We start from the raw sequence: 23,972 nt of genomic DNA on the forward strand, positions 1-23,972 counted from the left end.
CACTAACATTTTTGGTACTGTGTTCTTCCTACATTTTATATTTATTTGCATTTTATTTTGTCCTTCCCTTCTCTCTTCATGTCATTAAATGTTAATTGAACCGATGCTATAAGGCAGACAGTATGGTACATGCTGTGGACACAGGATAAATGAAATATAATTCCTGCCCTCATATTGTTCATGTCCTATAAGGAAGCCAGGGTTGTTACCAGTAAATGATGTTAAACTGTAAAATAAAAACAGAAGGGTGGTAGGGAGTGGGAGTGAGTGTGCTTAGAAATATAGAGAAGGGTAAATGACTTTATCTAGGAATTCTGGAGAGTTATTCTGTATGTTGACAAATTGAACACTAATAAAAAATAAATTTATTATTTAAAAAAAAGGGAATTCTGGAGAGATTTCACAAAGAAAACCATATTTAATACTGAAAGGTGTGAGAGAGGTTGTTTACCAGGCAAAGGAAGATTGTGTTCTGGGGAGTGGAGGTAGCATTGCCAATCAGGGATAAATAAAATAGACAGGGTTAAAACAAAGGTTTTAATACAGTGCTGCCAAAGCGACTCCCCACTGGTCTAACTCAAAGGGCACCGAATAAGTCAGTTTTATTTATTATGTTTGAAGAAATTTTAAAAGTTTGAAGGTGGAAATTACTATGAGAAACTCAACCAGTAATCACTTGGGGCAGTGAATACATAGGTTAATTAAATTAAGGATTGATTAAAAAAGGCCAGAGTCACTTGGCTCAACCCCACACAGGGGATTCAGAGCCTTTTGCACAAGAGTAGGTAAAATGGTCAGGAAGTGGAGAAGAGCTCCCAGGACTCCTGGATACAGGAGTCCCATGAAGTGTAGTCCAAAAGCCCATTGGTGAGGCCCTGTCCAGAACTACAATTAGATAGAACATCAGAATGTAATGATTGATAGGATTATGAAAATTGGAATATTTCAGCAAGATTTTCATTAAAAAGTTGTGTCTCCTCTACCTGACTGTCTTATGGGAATGGATATCATACCATACTGGGCAACAATTCCCTGACTAGTGTTGTAAAACCAAAACCTGTTGAAGTCCTGAAGAGGCCATAGCTAGGAACATAAGGGTCGATGGAATTCAGGCAAAAATTTGTAGGAGAATTGACATGTTTGAACTGGCTTTACGTGAAGTGATTGTATCTTTTTTACCTGATTATATTATGGGAATGAACACTGTATCTGATTGGAGAATACATCCCCATCTGGTATTGTAAAACAGCAGGCATGTAAATCAGCCCTACAAGCAATGTTTACTGGACATGCTAAATGAGAATTAGTAAGATGATTCAAGCCCACACAGTGTGGAATAATAGTAGGAGCAAAGGTGAAGACAAATTTTCTATGTGATGGCTTATGTGGAGTCTAGAATGCAGTTTAGAACAAAGCCCATGAGCACGTTCCAGCCATGGCCATAGGGGCTTTGAAGTCATCCCCAATGACTGAAGAACATAGAGTGATTTTGAAACCTGAAATCGATCAATGATGTCAGAGAAATGCTCTAATGGGGATAGTGGTGTCCAGAAAAGTGTCATAACAATGTGGAAAAAGTTTATACAGGATCTTGGTATTGGGAGAATGCAAGAGAGATACTCTAGGAAGGGAGCCTCTTTTCCTCTGGGATGGACTCTGGAACTGTGTGAGGAGCTACTAGATTCCATGGTCCTTTAGCCAATGCCTATAAACAGCTCTTGACCAATTGACAAAGAGTCGCTTGGTTTGTGGAGGGATGGCAGTTCCAAAGTGAATGAACAACAGGATCCTGTTTGTAAGTTCACCACTGTGATTGAAGAAGATAAGAAAGATCTGCTTGTTGATGCTAGCAGTGAAATCTTTGGTTTTCTTAGCAGTGATGGAAGAACTGAACAGTGAGAAAAGCCCCTATGTTTGGGTTTTTTACTGACTCATGGGCAGTAGTCAATGGCTTAGCCAAGGTGACCGGAATTGACAGCGGATATCCCCTATGTTCCCCTGAGGTGGCCACGTGGGTCTATGAAATAAGTGGATATGAGGGTAAGTACAGAGACGAGCTGAATCTAGTCGCACTCTGAGGTATGTAATGCCAAGAGGAACTCTTCTGTCTGCCAACAAGGAGACAGAGACTGCAGATGGTTATGTGGCAGATTCCCTTGTGAGGAGGTCCTAATTGTAGCTGACAAGTCAGACTGATATTGATAGCCTTCGGGCTACAAATGGATCTTGACAGGAATAGACACTGACTGACTCTCGGCTAGGCTTTGCTTACCCAGTGGATAGATGCAAATGCTCAGAGCATTATAAAAGAACTGAACAAAAGATATTGCACTAGTTTTGATGGCCAACTGCCATTTCATTTACAGTCCATAAAATCCAACAATGGATAGAGAGATATTCCGCTCAGAGGAGTAGTTAGAGAATTGGAATGAGCAACTAAATCATTGATCATCTAAAATAAGAGAGACAGGGTCACCTGGGTAATTCAGTGGTGGAGCGTCTGCCTTTGGCTCAGGGTGTGATTCCGGGGTCCTGGGATCATGTCCAGCATCAAGCTCCCCACAGGGAGCCTGCTTCTCCCTCTACCTATGTCTCTATCTCTCTCTGTGTATCTCTCGTGAATAAAAAAATCTTTTTTAAAAAATAAAATAATATAAAACAAGAGATACCAGTAAAGGACTGATTTACACACCTTCACAATATGTACTCTCTACAAAACTGCCCTGTTAGATTTCTGCTTTTTTCTGGTGGATCTGGGGAAGAGGAAGTGGAGAAGGATGTTAGTATGACAATGCAAATCTTGCCAAAGAGGGAGGACTCTGGTATAACAATTTTACTTTTAAAATTATCTTCCCCACATCATCTCAACCTTCTCCCCACCCCTGCCTTGATGTAGTGGTCACAGGATCAGGGCTACAACCACAAATGCTGGTAATAGGAATGATTCATAAGGAAGACATGAGTATATGGGTTATGTCATAAGGGAAATTCAATATTTACATTAACACCTCAAAAGAGGTTTAGAACAAGAGATGATATTGTCCCTTAATTTATTATACCAGTAGCCTAAAAGGGTAAGTCGTATTATTACTGAGGCCACTTTTGCTTTTGGAAGCTGACAAGATCAAATGGAAGTCTGCAAACCTGAGTAGCCCTCCCCTAGGAGGCATTTTCATATGATATGATGGTGAACTGGAATAGTTATTAATGACTCAATGAGATTCTAGTAATGTGCCAGTGTCTTTTAACTTCTATTACTGTTTTGCTATAAGGGATCTTTTCTCAAAGACCATGGGATGGACTGTGGTATTATGATTTATAGTAAGAAATATGTATTTGGTATTCAACCCCTTCCTGGCAGAGACCTCCTAAAACCCTTGAAATTTCCTAAGTGATGAGAGAAATAAACGTAACTTGTTATGTTAATAAGGTGGCTTTGGGACGCACCTTAGAATAGGGACTGCGATTAGAGGGTTGAAATTTCCTATCGCACTCCCAACCTCTAGGAGGCAATAGGAACTAGTGAATGACCATTGATTTAATCATTCATCCCTATGTAATGAAGGCTTTATAAAACCCCAAAAGGACAGGGTTCAGAGAGCTTCTAGATTGTTGAGCATGTGGCACACACAGAGAGCATGGAATCTCCTTGTCCTTTCCCCATACTTTGCTCTATGCAGCTCTTCCATATGGCTGTTCCTGACTTACAGATCCTTCTATAATAAACCAGTGATCAAGTGAGTAAAATATTTCTCTGAATTCTGTGAGCTGCTCTAGCAAGTTAAGTCCCTCCAAGGAGAGAGCCCTTGGAGCCTTCAATCTATAACCGGTGGTTAGAAACAGGTGATAACCTGGGCTCACAATCAGCATTCAAAGTGAAAGGGAGTCAGTCTAGTGGCACTGAGACCTTAATTTGTAGAATGTGGTGCTATCTCCCCTAGATAGTGGCAGAACTGAATTGAGTTGTAGGATACCCAATTGATATTCAAGAATTGCTTATTGGTGTGAAAAACCGACCACCATATTTGAATTGGGTGTAGAACACTTAAACTTGCTCAAATGTTGGTTGCCTCATCAGATTTTCCCTATCTCTCCTCCCAACCCCACCATCCCTCTCTCTCTCTCTCTTTCTTCTCTTTCTCCTTCCCTTCCTCCCGACACACACACACACACACACACACACACACACTTACTTGCTATTACTATTATTGCTAACATAATATGATAAAATGTTTTATTTGTTAATTGTCTTTCCCACCAAAGTATCATGAAGAGAGCATCTCTGTCTTATCTCATACTGTATCCTGAGCCCTTTGGCTTATGAGCAGTTTTTGAAAGAATGAATAAGAGAATGAAATGAGTGAATTAATGAATGAATTTATTGCATTTTAACTTCAAATCTTTTCCCTCCATGATTTTCTAAAGATTATGGAAGAAGTAAGTGTATATTTGCTCAAAAACTAACAAAAACAGTCCTTGCTTCATTTTGCCTTTAAATTGCCTTTAGATAAATTCAATAATAAGCCTTAACTTTAGTAAATATGAACTGAAATATAGGACTTGTGCATATATTCCTATGATAAAATAATTAAAATACAAATGCATAGAAAAGTGGAATAGAAACTTCACTAGCTTTTTTATTATGGATCTTCTCAATCAAGAGATCCTAAAGCCACCAGATTGTATATAGTTTGATGAGTATATTTAATACTAAGGACAGATCCTCACACAGAATGGTGGCAAACAACTAATGATTCATATTTTGATACCACTTAATGAAGTTGTATGATAAGCAGTAAGTAGCTAAATTATTGTTCAACTTAGTCACCCTTCTACATGATTTTTGTTTGTTTTTTGTTTCAAGATGAATGTAGCTGAAAAATGCTACACTGACCAATTTTTGGTTCAGTTGGTTTTTTTCCAATCAAAATAGTGACAGCATCCATAAATGAATGAATTAATAAAAATAGATCCCAGTCTCCATTATCCATTGATACATCAATGCAATATTAATTCTGGATCTCCAAAGCAGATTACTATATTTTAGTAACAGTCTCTTATGTGTTTTCCCAAGGACACTAAAAATGTGTAGAGCAGGTAATAATGAAAACTAATGCCTAGTGACAACCTATTTTGCACCAATCACTATAAATAGACCTCCTTTATTTTATTTTATCTTTACAATGTAAGTATCAATTTATCAATGATAAATTAGAAGCTCAGATAATTATCTAACTCGTTCAAGTTTTCCAAAAGTCAATATTTTTAAAGAATCCTAATTCCAGAGATCTCTCCCCTTTATGCAATTAGCATGATTTGTCAGAAGGGAAAATTGTGGCACAAATTAGAGAAATGACTTGCACTGAATGGTGAGAAGGATCAGTAATAAAATGAACAGACATTTGCTTTTCCCCATGGAGTTAAATTCTCTATGCATATGTGTGCAAAAATTTCATAGTCAGCTACCTTATATAAGACATAATCTTCGAATCATTTTTCTAGTAGCATTCCCCTATAAATGCAATGGCCCACATTTATAAGACACCTGGGGTTGAGTATTCATCCTGCATCACAGGAAAAGTCAAAGGTAACCAGAACTTGTAGAATTTAGCTTCATCTTTATATTCTAAAATTCAGAGCTAAATAGCCCCATAACAAAGCATATTCTCTCACAATCCTCAGATTCCAGCAAAGAAAAGAGGAAAGTTAGTATTTGTAGGGCTTGGGAATTTTAATTGAGCATTTTTTTTCCTTTAAATGGTCCAGCAAAGGACAGAATGGTTAGCTTTACCAGAATATTATTAAAGACTGTCCCTGGAAATACTAAACACTACCAAGTCGATCTGCCATCATGTTTATAGCCAAAGATTAAAAGTTCAAAAATCATCTGAGATGGGAGAGATCAGAAAAAGATCAACTCTTTCTCAATCCCAGGATGAGCCTAACTCTCTACTACCTCCAGAGGGACTCAGAACCATTAAGCATCTTTCCCTCCAACCACTGTCCCTCCCTTCACTCATGCCCTACCGTGCTCTCACCAAACAGGTAGGAAAAATGAGAAAAGGCAAGATGTAACCACAGCCTTTGCTCCTCCCACATTATCATTATAAACAGCAGTAACAGAGCAGCCTGGGTGGCTCAGCAGTTTAGCATCTGCCTTCAGCCCAGTGCATGATCCTGGAGACCCAGCCTGCCTCTACCTCTGCCTATGTCTGTACTTTCTCTCTCTCTTTGTCTCTGATGGAGAAATAAATAAAATCTTTAAAAAAATAAAATAAAATGAACGGTAGTAACAGAAGAGAAGATTCTCAAATTGCAAAGGACTTAATAACATTTTGAAAAGAATTCAATGCCATTTTAATGCTGGAATTTTGTATTGACAGAAAAGTAAAATGAGTAGCATTTCTATAAATAAGAGCCAATATTGGAAACAGAGAAAGGATAATATTGTCAAATATTCCATCAAATGTGTCATTTAAATAATTTAGTGGTGATACATGGAGGTTTGGGGATGAATATAAAATTTATTCTTTTCAAAAAATAAAATTTATTTTCTTTAAATTGTGTATTGAATATTTTTTTGCTATTTCTTATTGTATCCTAGGAAGATTATTTATTTAAAGTTATATTTTATCTTTAAAGGGTAAAATTAAGGTCATTAAATATTCAAAGTTATAAATAGCTAAGACAGTTCTTTGTGGTACACATCAAAATTAAAATTCTTATGGACAAAAACAATTCTGTCAAGTAAACAAATAACCTTGGGAGAAAAACAAAAACAAACATATTTTTTCAAAGAAGTAACAACAATAAACCTTTACAGAGAGGTTGACATATTTTAGAGTTAATTGTAATTTTCTATTATATTTATGGTAACAAATATACCTTTGGGGTCATGTACAGTATTAACACTGAAATTAGAATATATTCTTTAAAAGCAGCTAGATTTAATAAATGTGTTCAGAATTATGACCGTATAATTTCTGAATGTTCATTGAATGTTTTTGATACAGCATTTATGAGGGAAATGCACAGCACAGTAACCATATAAAAAATATCTGACTTTCAAAAATGGTGATCTGCTCCACTTCAAAATTCCAATATTACAATGTCCCCCAAAACAATTATTCAGTTTAGTTAAATGTGATTTTTGGCTATGCAAACTATGCTTTAATTTAAAGACAATTACAGAAAGAAGTAAAAGGAGGAAGGAAGGTGACTAAAAAGAACATAGAGAAGAAAGAAAAAAATAGCCAGAACTGAGCATTTCTCTTATTGGAAGGGAAACATATTTTTAATGAGTTGTCATAATGATGCATCACAGATGAGTGGTGAATTATAAAGCCATCCCAAGAGGATTCTTAAAATATTTGAAATTGAAATAGTACAGGAATTTTTTTTTAATTAGGAAAGCAATCTTGATGCAAAATTCAAATGCCAAATTTGGAGATGAATATAAAATTTATTCTCTTCAAAAAAATTATTTTCTTCAAATTGTGTTTAGCCTCTTAAATTTCTATTTAAATCGGAGATAAGGGAAGCCTGGGGGCTCAGAGGTTGAGCATCTGCCTTCATCTCCGGGCGTGATCCCGCGATCCCGGAATCGAGTCCCACATCGGGCTCCCTGCATGGAGCCTGCTTCTCCCTCTGCCTGTGTTTCTGCCTCTCTCTCTCTCTCTCTATGTCTCGAATGAATGAATGAATGAATGAATGAATGAATGAATGAATGAATAAATAAATAAATAAATAAATAAATAAATAAAATTGTTTTTAAAAAATCAGAGATAATTGTGGATCTTCCTTGGTTGAGAAAGGATCAGTTCATGAATATCCATTTGCTAGTCGTAAGTCCCCCAAACGGACTTGTAAAATATTCACAAATAGTACATATAGGAATAGACTCTTCTTTATATGCCAAATCTGTGTTCACTGGCTGATTTTTACCTGGCTTACAAATTATTTAGGAACATTTCACTTTTCCACATTATTCTTTTATTTTTTTCCCCAAATACTCGACTCTCCCTTTAATAAAAGCTACAAGCCAAGCAGGGATTTGCTCAAAATTAAAAAAAAAAAAAAAAAAAAAAAAACAACCCTTTCCATTAGGTTGATATCCCATTTGCCTACATAACAGTAGAGAACATGATATATATCTATTTTTCTGAGACAATGCTATCTAACTTTCTATTAATGATGATTCAGTTACATTGAAATGGGAGAGGTCTGTCATCAATATATTAATGAACTGAAAACAATTTCTTTCTGTACTTCTCTGTCTAAATATTAAAGACTAACTTCATGTGTTTACGTATTTGTGTAAAAGGTGAATTTTGTTACAGGACTAGAAATTAGATAATGAGTCAAGGTACACTTTAAGGCACAGAATTGTTCCAAAGTTAGAAGTATGTTTGAGCTAGATAAGGTACATCAAGTTTTCAAATATTTTTACTTGACTTCAAGATAAGTGCTAAGGCCTTTTATCTTTTCCACTGATGAGAAAAAAATCCTTTTTGCTACAATTTGCAAAGATTTTAACTACCTTTTATATCCCTTCTGATCTTATAAATAATGCATATTAGTCTTAGGAAATTTGGAAAATGAAAAAATAAAAGAAACATATTTATTATTATACACAATTTTAGAGGGTCCCAAAACTCTCAAGGAGCAATAAACCTCCCAAAAGAAAATATGATCCTAATGGTGAAAAGTCAATAAAAGGAGCAATCTTTTGGATTAATTGAATGCACAGGAGTCTCCTTTTTTATATTATATATTTGTAACATCCTCATTTCTTCCTGTCGCTTGCCTCTATCCAATGGCTCCCTCATAAGCAGTAGTCATCATAAGCCACAATATTCTTTAAAAACTATGTTTATCTTGGGTGCCTGGTGGCTCAGTCTGTTGGGTTTCTGACTGTTGCTTTTGGCTCAGGCCATCATCTCATGGGTTGTAGAATCCAGCCCCACATCAGGATCTGTGCTCAGTGGGGTGTCTGCTTGAGGTTCTCTACCTCTGTCCTTCTCCCTGCTCATGTTCTCTCTCTTTCTCTCTCTCTCTCTCAAATAAATAAATGTCTTAAAATTTATCATGTATATTCAGCATCAGGAAACATGTTGCTTAAAACATCTTTTATTAAACTGGCTAGCTAGCTCCTGATGGGCAGAAGTATAGGGGCTGTAAATTAGAGGCTGGTCTCAGGATACCCTCAGTGCAGTGATTTTCTGTTGGTCAGTGTGTGGCATCATCTCCACAGAAGCAGCATTTACAGGTTCACTGATGTGAAAAAGAATCAAAATACAGCAGAGCCAAGAATTAAGAAGTCATGGATAGTTAAGAATTCTAGTCCACAAAGCGTCCTAATAAATGGGTCAAGTAGTTCCTAGGCCAGGTGTTAAGTGAGCTAGTCTTTAAAGCTGGGAGCTGAAATAAAAAATAAAATCCTATAAGGACATTTAACTTGAGGCTTCCTTTTAGGAGATGTGAAGTTGGGTTTGAATTGGATCAGAGGGACAGAGTCTTAGGCTGATGGTATGGCATCAGGTAGAAGGCATTGTAAATAGAGAGACTGCCTTAAGCCAGAAGAATAATCCAAATGCCAATTTGATAGGGAGTTCCCATAGAAATCCAAATATGAACAGAAATTGCCAAATTATTATACCTAGGCAACATCTGCTGATATGATGTTTCCACATGCAAAATGGTTGAGAAAAAATATTGAATTCAAAAAACTTAGAAACTTTATAAGTAGCCACTTAATTTCTTGGTTAGCTTAAAGTGACTTTTTCCCCCCTAGAAATGTGTGTGTTTATAGATTAACAATCTCATGATTCAGACTTGTAAAAATGCCCTAAAGCCACTGACAGATCCAAATACCCGTTGCAGCTTGGTCAGGGTATATTATGTGAATGTTTAGTTCCTAGATATGTTCTTGAATTTATTAAGGAGGAGCAATATCACCTGCTCTAGCTTTACTGTCAATACATAAGAAGTCTTCAATAAATGTTTTGAGTGAACAGTGAAGAGAAATGATGTGGAACCAAGAGGTTTCTTAGTTGCAAACTACAGAAACTAAATCTCTTTTAAGGAGAGAATGGGATTTGTTGGAAGAGTACTAAGTGGCTCACAGAACTAATTGATGATTGGAGACTAAAGATCAGAAAACAAGCCCCATCAAGGCCAGCTGTTTCACAGGCAGAGGACAGCACAGGAATATTCCAGTTATTCTAGTTAGAAAACAACCATTACTGTTGTTCACAAATTGCCTCTAGGATGTCAATTTCTGTGCATTTTGTATAACTGTCCCCAAATTATCTAGATTCCAGATATGAGGATCTAATTGATAAAGCTCTGGGTACAGGCTTAAACTGCCAAAGTAGGGTTGGGAGAGTTGGAAATATCCATTCTAGCTTGAGTTTCCACAGTGGGAAGTCTTTATTTAAAAATTCCCTTCAAATAGAGTTTTGGATGTGCATGACCAAAACTGACCATCAGAGCAAAAGTGACATTTATTGCACCCACATTATGTCCCAGGTTTGTTTGTTTGTTTGTTTATAGAGAGGGTAGTGAAGGGAGGGGCAGAGGCAGAGGGAGAGAGAGAATCTTAAAATAGGCTCCATGCCCAGTGTAGAGCCCAATGCAGACTCTGTCTCACAACCCTGAAATCATGACCTCAGTCAAAATCAAGTCTGGACACTTAACTGGCTGAGCCACCCAGGTGCCCCACACGCTTTGTTCTAAGTCTTTCCTAAGCACTACTTTTAGAATCCTCACTATAACTTCATGACAACTCTGTGAAGTGATTATTATCCCCATTTTTCAGAGAACAAAACCAACCACAGAATTAGACTTACCCAAGTTTATATGCCAAGTAAACATTGCAGCTGGGATAAGAAGCCAGGCATGCAGGATTCAAGGTCTGAGGTACTAAGAACTGATATATATACTATGTGCTCCAAAATGCTTTCAAGCATTTCCTTCCCCAGCTGATTATAATGCTGAAGTTTCAATGTATAGTTTTATAGTTGTAATCTTCTAATAAGAATCTTTAGTGATCCTCTATTAAAATATCAAAACATATGGTTCATCTATACCATGAAATATTTTTTACCATCTTAAGAAAAAGAGAGGAGAAAATAGTCAATGGTATTATAATACTGTTGTGTAGTGACAGATGGGAGCTACACTTAACATACAGAGTTGTTGCATCACTATGTTACACACCTGAAACTAAGTACCATTGTGTGTCAACTATGCTTCAATTTAAAAAAAAGTTAAATAGGGGCGCCTGGGTGGCTCAGCGGTTGCGTGTCTCCCTTCAGCCCTGGGCATGATCCTAGAGTTCTGGATTGAGTCCCAAATCAGGCTCCCTGCAGGGAGGCTGCTTTTCCCTCTCCCTTGTCTCTGCCTCTCTCTGTGTGTCTCCCATGAAAAAATAAGATCTTTAAAAATAATAATAATAAATTTAATTTAAAAAACAAAGAGATAAAACATACTCCAGGACTTATGGTTACATTTTTAACAAAAGAGTATTATATTGTGATGTTGACATTTAAAAAATAAGATATATGTATACGAAAATCTATTTATATATAAATGTATAGAAGGAGACTGGAAAGATAAACACCAAAGTATTGCTATGGAAGTGGAAGTGAATGGGTAGATGTTCATTTTCACTTATATAGTTCCATGTGATATGAATTATTTTTAAAAGAACAAATTTGTTTATAGCTTTTATAATTTAAAAACTACAAATGAACATAAATATACATATATATATGCATACATACATATACAATTGTTTATACTTCTCTGAAGGGGAGCATTTTTTCTAGGATGTGAGTAATACCTGCAAGGGTAGATAGAAAGGAACCAATATGGGTTAGCCGAAGAAAAGGAACAACAGTTTCAGAGTCAGATAGATTTGCACCTTAATTTGAGTCTTGGAATTTTCCAAATGATATGACTTTGGAAGTCTTTCAGTTTCTTGGTTTTCCTATTTGTACAATGATAAGAAGAAACAAACCTACCTTGCTGGACTGTTTCAAGGATTATATGTAGCATGTTTGGAGAGCCTGGCGGGTATCAGGTGCCAGTAGGTGTGAAAAAGGCCATCAAATGTTTGCTATAAAGCCACATTAGTGCCTGAAGTTCAGCAAGCTGACGCACATTGATAAAATGTGGTGGGGAGAGAGACCAAGTTCTGGAAGGGAAAAAAAAACTAAAGACCTGTTTTATTTTCCAGGAAGACCTTTGGTTCCAACCTTATCTTTGAGAAACAGCTTGCTCAAGACCATGCCTGGTTTGAGTGACTTCCCTTTCATTTGAGCTGTACACTCCCTTGGGCCCAACGGCCAGCATGCTAACAAGGTGGGACCTCCTTGGAAACCAAATGCAAGTGTCTGTCCCCTGCCTTCCTCCCCTACCATCTCCCCCTTCTCTTTTGTTCCTTATTTTAATTTTGTACAGTGGGATAGCAGCTACTGCACTCATTTTATTCGTGAATTTAGGGAAGCATACTTGGGATATAAGCCTTTCTTGGCAAGACTGCGGAGAGTAAATATTTTTAAGCATTAAAACTCTTCTCTACCTTAACCGAGTAACCAAAGGTACCATCATCTGTAAAAAAAAAAATATTGATATCATTTTAGCTCTGATATAATAGGAGAAGGGCATTTCATCTCTGTAATATTTAACCCTACAATCCATAACTCCAGACTAATTGTGTACAAACATCAGACAAAGTCAGATTGAGATGCTTTCTACAAAATATCTGACCAGCACCTCTCAAAACCTTGATCAAGGTCATGCAAGACAAGGAGAGACTAAGAAACTGTTACAAAGTACAAGACACCCAGAAGACTTGATAACTAAATGCAACACAGGTCCTGGATTGAACCCTGGAAAAGAAACAGGGCAGGATACTAATGTAAATGTATGGAGTTTATTTAATATGTGCTAGTGTTCATTCCTTGGTTTTGATCTTTTGGTCATTGTACTATGATTATGCTAGATATTAACATTACAAAGAAATTTTATGAAAGATAAGGAATTCTGTTATCTTTGAAACTCTTGTAAACATAAAATAATTCAAAATAAAACACTTAAAAATATTTTCTGATTCCTAGTGTTGATAGGATTTAACCATCTTGATGATTTTGTTATTTAAATAGTGTGTCTTCATTTTTACAATTTATTGTACTTTAATACCGAAGTTTCAAATTTTTCCAAGGAAAAAAACCCTGCCTCATATATGTATCACTTTGATAGCTCTTTAATAGCCTGGATTTATCATCTTTTTATGATTTATAAAGTTACCTTCATATATACTCTCTTGCCTGGTCTTTAAAAAACAACTGCTTTAGATGGACAGGAATCCTCACTGCCTCCCAAAGGATGAAAAAAAAAAAAAAAAGGATGACAGAAACAGTGTAAGAGATTCACTTTATGATATATGAGTTACTGACATAATCTTGTCAATAACTGGGTCAGAGCAATTTAACAATATTTTAAAAATTACCTGATGAGCAGAGAATATGAATAGATGTTACTTGAGGTACAAATTACAAATGGTCAAAAAGGCACTTGTTCAACATCAGTCATCATCAGGGAAATGCGAATCAAAATCACAATGCATACCACTTTGCCCCACTAGAATGGCTAGATCAAAAAGTCAGGTCGCAGCAAGCGTTGCTGAGGATGTGGATAAATCAGAACACTCATACACTGCTGGTGGAAATATAAAGTGGTGCCATCATTTTGGAAAATGGTCTGGCAGGTCCTCAAACAATTAATCATGGAATTATCATACGACCTAGAAATTTCACCCCTCAATGTATGAAATGAAAACATGTCTAGCCCAAGCGGTCAAAACGATCCTTCATTCCCCCTGGGACAGGTGGAAGCAGGGAGGGTACAGGGAAGCAAGAACTCTCCTGCCGCTGAGCACCCCACAAGCTGTGCAGATCACTGCACCTGTACTTGCTCCCAGGAGCATCTAGGCCAGTGCAGAATGGGAGACAGTGGTTGGTTACTTGCAGGGAGCTTGCCTCCAGAGCTAGAAATCTGGCCACAGCCATTTTTGTTTTTCCTCTTTGTTTCACCTGTGCCTAGGAGAGGTGAGGCCTCTAGGGAGAAAAGGCCTCACAGGATAAACCATTCATATTGAGCCCAGCACCTGGCGAGGGGTGGGGCATCTCCACACAGGCACAGACACTTGAGAATCAGCACAGCAAGCCCCTCTCACAAAAGAACTGCTGGAAGAACAGGGGAAGAGCAAGTTTATTGACCAAGCAGCACTGGAAAGGCCATGCCTGAGGGAAAATAGTAAATAGAACTAAAGAGTCCTTTTTTTTCTTTTTTTTTCTTTTTCCTTATGACTCATTTTTATATCAAACTAAAAATTTCTAATATTTTTTTCTTTTCCCACCTTAATTACAATATTTTACCAGCTCTTCCTTTTTAAGCTTTTTTCCTCTCATTTCTCTACAATTACATGTCTTAGATACATTTTTCCCTTCTGGATTCCATTCAACGTATTCATTATAATTTTGGTAGATATACAAGATATGGGTATTTGTTTTTTTTTTTTTCTGCCTTTTTTGTTTTACAATAGTGGATGTTAGTACATTCAAAAACACAACCAACATACACACCAGAACCAAATGGAATACTGTATTGGTTCCTTCTGTGAGATTATATCCTCTCTTCCTTTCCATTCTGCCCCCGTCTTTTATCTTGTTTGTTTTTGTGGTCAATATTGGGGTTTTATATAAGGATTGCTGGTTTATATAAATTTGGGATTGAGCATCTTCTAACATACAGAACAAAATACACTCAGAACCAAGAGGATCACCCTCTAGGACCCCTCAGGTAGACTACATTCTCTCTCTACTACCACTTCCTCATCACCACCATCCCCCACTTTTTTCTCTTTTCTTTCATTTTTTTTTCTTTTTCTTTTGGTTTCTGGCTTTTTATTTTTACTACTTTGTTTTAAAATTTGTTTTTCACTCTAGTGGTCCTTTTTTCTTATTTTGTTCTGTTCTTTTCCTTTTGTTTTCTGGTCTCTGAACTCTTTGGAATCATCTAGGGTGTATTTTACTTAGGTTGTGGTTGATATTTTTGACTCAGCCCACTCATACAGCAACTCTGCACTGGCCAAAATGACTAGAAGGAAAATTAACCACAAAAGAAAGAACCAGAAACCATACTCTCTGCCAGGGTTACAGAATTTGGATTTAAATACAATGTCAGAAATTCAATTCAGAAGTACAATTATAAAGCTACTGGAAGCTCTGGGAAAAAAAGCATAAAGGACTCTAGAGACTTAGTTACTGCAGAATTGAAATATAATCAGGCCAAAATCTAAAATAGATTACATGAGATGCAATCCAAACAGGATGTTCTCAATGCTAGGGTAAATGAGGTGGAAGAGAGAGTGACATAGAAGACAAGTTGATGGTAAGAAAGGAAGCTGAGGAAAAAAGAAAAAAAAAAGCCCATGAGAGAAGGCTTAGAGAAATAAATGATAGCTTGAGAAGGAAGAATATATGTCTAATTGGGATTCCAGAAGAGGCTGAGAGAGAGAGGACCACAGAGTATATTTGAACAAATCATAGCTGAGAACTTCCCTAATCTGGGGAAGGAAACAGGCATTCACATCCAAGAGATAGAGAGGACCCCCCCCCCATATTAATAAAAACCATTCAACACCTCGACATTTAATAGTGAAACTTGAAATTTTCAAAGATAAAGAGAAAATTCTTAAAGCGGTTTGAGACAAGAGATTCTTAACTTATATGGGGAGATATATCAGATTAACAGCAGACCTCTCCACAAAGAACTGGCAAGCCAGAAACGGCTGGCAGGATATATTCAGGGTACTAAATGAGAAGAACATGCAGCCAGGAATACTTTATGCAGCAAAGCTGTCAATCAGAATAGAAGGAAAGATAAAGATCTTCCAGAATAGGCAGAAACTGAAAGAATATGTGACTACCAAACTGGCTCAGCAAGAAATCTTAAGGGTGGGGAGACCCTGTAAAAGAAAGAGGGAGCCCAAAGAAACAATCCACAAAAACAGGGACTGAATAGGTATTACAATGACACTAAATTCATATCTTTCAATAGTTGCTCTGAACATGAAAGGGCTAAATGACTCCATCAAAAGACGCAGAGTATTGGACTGGATAAAAAAAGCAAAACTCATCTATATTTTGTCTACAAGAGACTCATTTGAGACCTAAGGACAAGTCCTGCCTGAAAATGAAAGGTGGGGAACCATTTACCATTCAAATGGTCCTCAAAAGAAAGCAAGGGTATCAATCCTCATATCATATAAGTTAAGGTTTATAGCCAATACTGTAGTACGAGATGAAGAGGGACACTATATTATATTCAAAGGATCTATCCAACAAGAGGACCTAACAATCATGAATATTTATGCCCCTAAGGTGGGAGCTGCCAAGTATATCAATAAATTAATAACCAAAGTAAAGACATACTTAGATAATAATATACTAATAGTAGGAGACTTAAACATGGCACTTGCTGCAAATGACAGATTTTCTAAACACAACATCACCAAAGAAACAAGGGCCTTAATTGATACACTGGACCAAATATATTTCAGAGATATATACAGAACTTTCCATCTGAACTCAACTGAATACACATTCTTCTCAAGTGCACACGGAACTTTCCCCAGAATAGACTGCATACTGGGTCACAAGTCAGATCTCAACAGATATCAAAAGATTGGGATTGTCCCCTGCATATTTTCAGGCCACAATGCTTTGAAACTAGAACCCAATCACAAGAAGAAATTTGGAAGAAACTCAAACACATGGAGGTTAAAGAGCATCTTGCTAAAAGACGAATGGGTCAACCAGGAAATTAGAGAAGAATTAAAAAGATTCATGGAAACTAATGAAAATGAAGATACAACGGTTCAAAATCTTTGGGATACAACAAAAGCCGTCCTAAGAGGAAAATACATGGCAATAAAAGCATCCCTAAATTTTTGGAAAAAACTCAAATACACAAGCTAACCTTGCACCTAAAGGAATTGGAGAAAGAACAGAGAGTAAAGCCTACAAAAGGAGAAGACAACAGATATTAAAGATTTGAGCAGAACTCAATGAAATAGAGGCCAGAAGAACTGTAGAACACATCAACAAAACTAGGAGTTGGTTCTTTGAAAGAATTAATAAGTTAGATAAACCATTAGCCAGCCTTATTTTTAAAAAAGAGAAAGAAAAGACTCAAATTAATAAAATCATGAAGGAAAGAAGAGAGATCACAACCAGACAAAGACCTCACCAAAAAAGAGAATTATAGACCAATATACCTGATGAACATGGATGCAAAAATTTTCAACAAGATACTAGCCAACAGGATCCAACAGTACATTAAGAGAATTATTCACCATGACAAAGCGGGTTTTATCCCTGGGATGCAAGGGTGGTTCAACACTTATCAAACAATCAGTGTGATAGATCACATCAATAAGAGAAAAATGAAGAACAATAGGATCCTCTCAGTAGATGCAGAGAAAGCATTTGACAAAATACAGCACCCATTCCTGATTAAAACTCTTCAAAGTGTAGGGATAGAGGGAACATTGCTCATATCTTAAAACCCACTTATTGGGCAGCCCGGGAGAGGGGGGGGATGCTCAGCGGCTTAGCGCCGCCTTGCGCCCAGGGTGTGATCCTGGAGACCCAGGATGGAGTCCCACGTCGGGCTCCCTACATGGAGCCTGCTTCTCCCTCTGCCTGTGTCTCTGCCTCTGTGTGTGTGTGTGTGTGTGTGTGTGTGTGTGTGTGTGTGTGTGTGTCTCATGAATAAATAAATAAAATCTTTATTTTAAAAAAGCCACTTATTGAAACCCCATAGCGAATATCATTCTCAATGAGGAAAAACGGAGAGCCTTTCCTCTAAGATCAGGAACACGACAGGGATGTCCACTCTCACCACTGCTATTCAACATAGTATTAGAAGTCCTAGCCTCAGCAATCAGACAACAAAAAGAAATAAAAGGCATTCAAATTGGCAAAGAAGAAGTCAAACTCTCCCTCTTGGTAGATGACATGATAGGGTACATAGAAAACCCAAAAGACTCCACCCCAAGATTGCTAGAACTCATACAGCAATTCGGCAGTGTGGCAGGATACAAAATCAATGCCCAGAAATCAGTGGCATTTCTATACACTAACAATGAAACTGAAGAAAGAGAAATTAAGGAGTCAATCCCATTTACAATTGCACCCAAAAGCATAAGATACTTAGGAATAAACCTAACCAAAGAGGTAAAGGATCTATACCCTAAAAACTACAGAACCCTTCTGAAAGAAATTGAGGAAGACACAAAGAGATGGAAAAATATTCCATGCTCATGGATTGAAAGAATGAATATTGTGAAAATGTCCATGCTACCCAGGGAAATTTACACATTCAATGCAATCCCTATCAAAATATGAATTTTCTTCACAGTTGTAACAGATAATCAAAAGATTTGGATGGAATCAGAAAAGACCCTGAATAGCCAGAGGAACGTTGAAAAAGAAAACCAGAGCCAGGGGCATCACAATGCCGGATTTCAGGTTGTACTACAAAGCTGTGGTCATCAAGACAGTGTGGTACTGGCACAAAAACAGACACATAGATCAATGGAACAGAATAGAGAACCCAGAAGTGGACCCTCAACTTTATGGTCAACTAATATTCGACAAAGCAGGAAAGACTATCCACTGGAAAAAGGACAGTCTCTTCAATAAATGTTGCTGGGATAATTGGACAGCCACATGCAGAAGAATGAACCTGGACCATTCTCTTACACCAGACACAAAGAATAACTCAAAATGGATGAAAGATCTAAATGTGAGACAAGAATCCATCAAAATCCTAGAAGAGAACACAGGCAACACCCTTTTTGAACTTGACCACAGCAACTTCTTGCAAGATACATCCATGTAGGCAAGGGAAACAGAAGCAAAAATGAATTATTGGGACTTAATCAGGATAAAAAGCTTCTGCACAGCAAAAGAAACAGTCAACAAAACTAAAAGACAACCTACAGAATGGGAAAAGATATTTGCAAATGACACATCAAATAAAGCGCTAGTATCCAAGGTCTATAAAGAGCTTATCAAACTCAGCACCGAAGAAACAAAAAATCCAATCATGAAATGGATAGGAGACGTGAACAGGAATTTCACCAAAGAAGACATACACATGGACAACAAGCACATGAGAAAATGCTCTACACCACTTGCTATCAGAGAAATACAAATCAAAACCACAAGGAGATACCACCTCACACCAGTGAAAATGGTGAAAATTAACAAGACAGGAAACAACAAATGTTGGGAGAGGCTGTGGAGAAGGGGGAACCCTCTTGCACTGTTGGTAGGAATGCAAACTGGTACAGCCACTCTGGAAAACAGTGTGGAGGTTCCCCAAGAAGTTAAAAATAGAGCTACCCTATGACCCAGAATTTGCACTACTGGGTATTTATCCCAAAGATACTGATGTAGTGAAATGCCAGGACACCTGCACCCCAATGTTCACAGCAGCATATCCACAATAGCCAAACTATGGAACGAGCCATGATATACTTCGACAGATGAATGGAGAAAGAAGATGTGGTCTATATACACAATGGAATATTACTCAGCCTTCAGAAAGGACGAATACCCACCATTTGCTTCGACGTGGATGGAACTGAGGGGTATTATGCTGAGTGAAATAACTCAGTCAGAGGACAACCATCATATGGTTTCCCTCATACATGGAATATAAGAAATAGTTAAAGGGATTATAAGGGAAAGTAGGGGAAGAGAGTGGGAAAAATTAGAGATGGAAACAAACCGTGAGAGACTCTTAACTCTGGGAAACAAAGGGTTGCAGAAGGGGAGGTGGCAGGAGGTTGGAGTGACTGGGTGACAGACACTGAGGAGGGCACTTGATAGGATGAGCACTGGGTGTATACTATATGTTGGCAAACTGAAGTTAAATAAAAACAAATAAAAAAGAAAACAGGGCAGCCCCGGTGGCTCAGCGGTTTAGTGCTGCCTTCAGTCCAGGGCCTGATCCTGGAGACCCGGAATCGAGTCCCATGTTAGGCTCCCTGCACAAAGCCTGCTTCTCCCTCTGCCTGTGTCTCTGCCTCTCTCTCTCTCTCTCTCTCTCTCTCTCTCTCAAATAAATAAATAAAATCTTTTATAAAAAAAAAAAAACATGTCTACACCAAAAATTGTACGGGACTATTCAAAGCATCATTATTCATAATAGACAAAAGTTAGAAACAATCAAAATATCTGTCAATGGACAAACAGATAAACAAAAAAATGGTATGGCCATACAGTAGAATATTAATTGTTCATAGGAAGGAATGAAGTACTGAAATATACTATAGCATGAATGAACCTTTAAAAAAAGTGCTAAGTAGAAGAAGCCAGTCACAAAAGACTTCATGTTGTATGATTCCACTCATGTGAAAGCCCAGCATAGGGAAATAAATAAAGGTAAGAAGAAGATTAGTGGTTGCTTGGGGCTGGAAAGGGAGCATGGGGATAAGGGAGTGATTGTTAATGGATTCAGGATTATCCTCAGGGAGCAACAAGACAGTGAGGGAAATAGCCATTTTTTTAAAAAGATTTTTTAATTTATTTATTCATGAAAGACACACAGAGAGAGAGGCAGAGACACAGGCAGAAGGAGAAGCAGGCCTCCTGCAGGGAGCCCGATGGAGGACTCCATCCCAGGACCCCGGGATCAGGACCTGAGCCAAAGGCAGATGCTCAACTACGGAGCCACCCTGGTACCCCAAAGTAGCCATTTTTAAATGTCATAAAAATAATAAACACCACAGAAACAGTACACACAATCCACTGTAAGAAGTGCTATGAAAGAGAAGATCACAATTCAATGAGAGATACTTTCAAGAACCTGGGTTCAAATGGGAAGTCAGTGAAGGCTTTGCTGAGGAAGATACTTTTTATCTAAGAACTGAAGGGCTGATGTGTGTAGGGTATGGGATATGGGGTGGGGGTGGGGAGGGGGAATGTGTGAAAAGGGTGTTCCATTTAGAACAGTTTGAGTGAAGAGCTATAAGAAAAAAATAACTATTTTCCCAGATTGTACATGTATCAGCTTATTTCAATGCCAAGGTTCAGAAGGCAAGCAGCAGATCTGAGCCCTCAATGGTCAATATGCCAACATACTATATTTTATCATTTTTAAAGAGCTTAAAGCTACATTGATATATGATATTGTTTAGATCTTCTTGCAATATATACTTTGTTGCTTTTTTTTTTTTTACAGTCTAGTATATAGTTTGTCAACATAAACACTTGGCATTTATGATTTGCTGGAATTCTCAGGAACAATCTTTGGGCTACTGCAAAACCAGAAATCAAAGTGTGGAATGGACACATGTATTCCCCTAGCTAAGCATATGAACCCACTCCTGCTGTGCCATCCTGTAAGGAACAATGGAAGTAGCCATTTCCAAAATCTTTGAACTGTAGATTCAGAAAATGTAAGGTCACTTAGTCCTAATATGTTCTGTTGTGGACAAATACAGCAGAAAGAGGAAAGCAAAACAGAACAAAACAAACTTGCTGTTTTCTTTCATAAACATTTGTTGTGATATACAATATGGCCCAGCGGTCATATGTACTTATATTCTGAATAAAACCTTTTGAAAATGAGTCTTACTAAAATAATTTTATTTAATTGCTAGCTATATGTTCTCAAAGCTCTTTATTTTGCTATGAGAATAATTACAGGATGGAAGCAAGAGCTGTCATGGTAGTTTTTAATTGTTTGGCATCTTATTTACAGGTGACTATTTGTCAGGAGTGTGGATTAACTATGTCCCTGTTTACATGCACTCTCTTCTATTTTACCACTAAAAAATATATCTCAACGTATTTGTACACTCATATACTTATATTTGTGTAAAGCAGAGTATGAATTCAAGAAAAACATTATCCTAAGTAAGCAAAACCACTTCTTATAGTGCTGTATTTTCCTCATTGCCCATTGCCTACTATTCAACATCTAGTATCTTTAATTTTGAATACAAGGCATTTTACAATCCAGCCCAGCTACCATTACAGCTTTATTCCAGACATTTTCTTCTTCCTTCCCCATCTGTGCTATATTCTAGCTTTGCATAACTAATTGCTATTCCTCAAATATGCTGTGTTCTTCTAAGCCTGATGCTAGTCCCACAGTCTTACTAATAAAGCCTATTTTTTAATGTCTCCATCAATATTGTTTTATGTGCTAGTGTTCTTAGCCTGAGACAAAATAAATTGCTGCCTTATGTATGTTCTCTAATACTTTTATAACCACTGTTATATTACCAATTTGCTTTTAAACAATCATTTATGTTTGTTTCTTTCTTCCTAGCTAGATTCTTAACTTCCTTAAGGAAATTAATAGATTCATTCTATATTTTATTTAGTTTCAAGTCTTCCGTAGAGCCTAGCTCAGTGCCTGCCATACAGCAAGCACTCAAGAAGTGTCTGTTGAACGATGTTAAATAAGATTCTAGACACTTTCGTGCAATAGATCATTTCTATAGCCTGGCTTCTTCAAATCTACATTGTATATTCTTCAAACTGGCTGTTAGAATGATTCTACTATAGAACATAACTCTCCCCAAGAGGTGGGGTGTTTCATCAATTTTACCCATTTTTTTCTTGCAATGTCATTGGAGTGAGTTGAACATGCAACCCAATTCCACACACAGAGCAGTCCCCCTGTTCTTATCAACCTTCCACAGCCTGTGAAGCCCTCAGTGTGCCTCTGTACTTTGCCACAAACATGAGGTTCATATTCCCTACCATAGCCATTTTGCTGGAGGCTTCCTTGATTGTTTTATTTGGATTCTTTGTCAAGTATGAAACAGAGCAGAATGCTATCCAGCAGCCCAACAGCACCAACTCAACAAAAGTGGACAGATCTCTTGAGTTATATCCTCGTGAGTAAGCCATCTACTTCTTATTATACATTTTGGGTTTTTCAGAATGCGAACCCATTTGGGAGACGGAGACTGTGAAATCTTTGAATTCTGTAACCATCTGAGCTCCACACTGGAGGAGCACCTTATAGAATTTGAGATACTTATGAGTGCTATGGGTATTATATGTTTATGCTGAGGTATCTGGTCTATGACATCTGGTCTCTGTAGTTAATGTGTTTGGATAGAATCTATGTCTATTAAAATATCAGCATAAGAAGCCAAAAATTAAAACAATTGATTAATCTTTTGTGTTGCCTACCTCTGCTAAATGACATTAATTTTCCCTTAAATCGACTCCTCTTTCTGCAAAGTAAAAAAATATCACCTCTCAAACAACAACAATAACAAAGAATCAAAGGTAACTTTCAAAGAAAGAGTAGAAACAAAGTGAAATATTGAGAAGGGAGCCTGGATTTCATGTGGCGGCCCTAAGGCATAAGAAGTGATATTAAGGATGATATTGGAAGTAAATGGATGTACTCTGCATTTTATAGCATTCGAAAGGAACGCAATTTGTTCCTCTGCAATGGAAGAAAAGTGTGAGCACCTAAAGCAGATTCCTTCCCTGGGAATGGTTAACTGAAGAAAAGAAAGGATTTAATTTTGAGTTTGACAGGGAAGGCAATGAAATAGTTAATAAAACAATAATAATTACCATTAACTGAGTATCTATTTGGAGCCAGGCATATTCATTACATCATTAACACCAGGGTGGGAGGTGATAATATATCCTTAGTATATAGATTTTTTTTAAATAAGGCACACATGATTTTATTATTAATTAACTTACTAAATATTAACTTTACTAAATCGTTTAAAATAGTAGCAATGTTTATTACAGTTCTATGGTGTATGTCTAAGCTTTTAAAAAAACATATGACATTTGTTCTCTCATTCCTACATTTTTTGATGGGGTTATATAATGGGGAATATTTTC

At 37.2% G+C, this 23,972-nt stretch overlaps 1 protein-coding gene across 1 annotated transcript in view; it reads left to right on the plus strand.

The window, feature by feature from the left end:
- Positions 1-1,910: 1,910 nt before the first annotated feature.
- Positions 1,911-23,972, plus strand: part of RHAG (Rh associated glycoprotein) — a 41,218-nt gene continuing 19,156 nt past the window's right edge. Inside the window, exon 1 of the mRNA XM_041747885.1 lies at positions 1,911-2,040. Within this exon, the coding sequence (XP_041603819.1) occupies positions 1,911-2,040 (130 nt within the window). The remainder of the gene's footprint in view (positions 2,041-23,972) is intronic.

This window comes from Vulpes lagopus, chromosome 1 (genome assembly GCF_018345385.1).
Source record: "Vulpes lagopus strain Blue_001 chromosome 1, ASM1834538v1, whole genome shotgun sequence".
NCBI classification, from domain to species: domain Eukaryota; kingdom Metazoa; phylum Chordata; class Mammalia; order Carnivora; family Canidae; genus Vulpes; species Vulpes lagopus.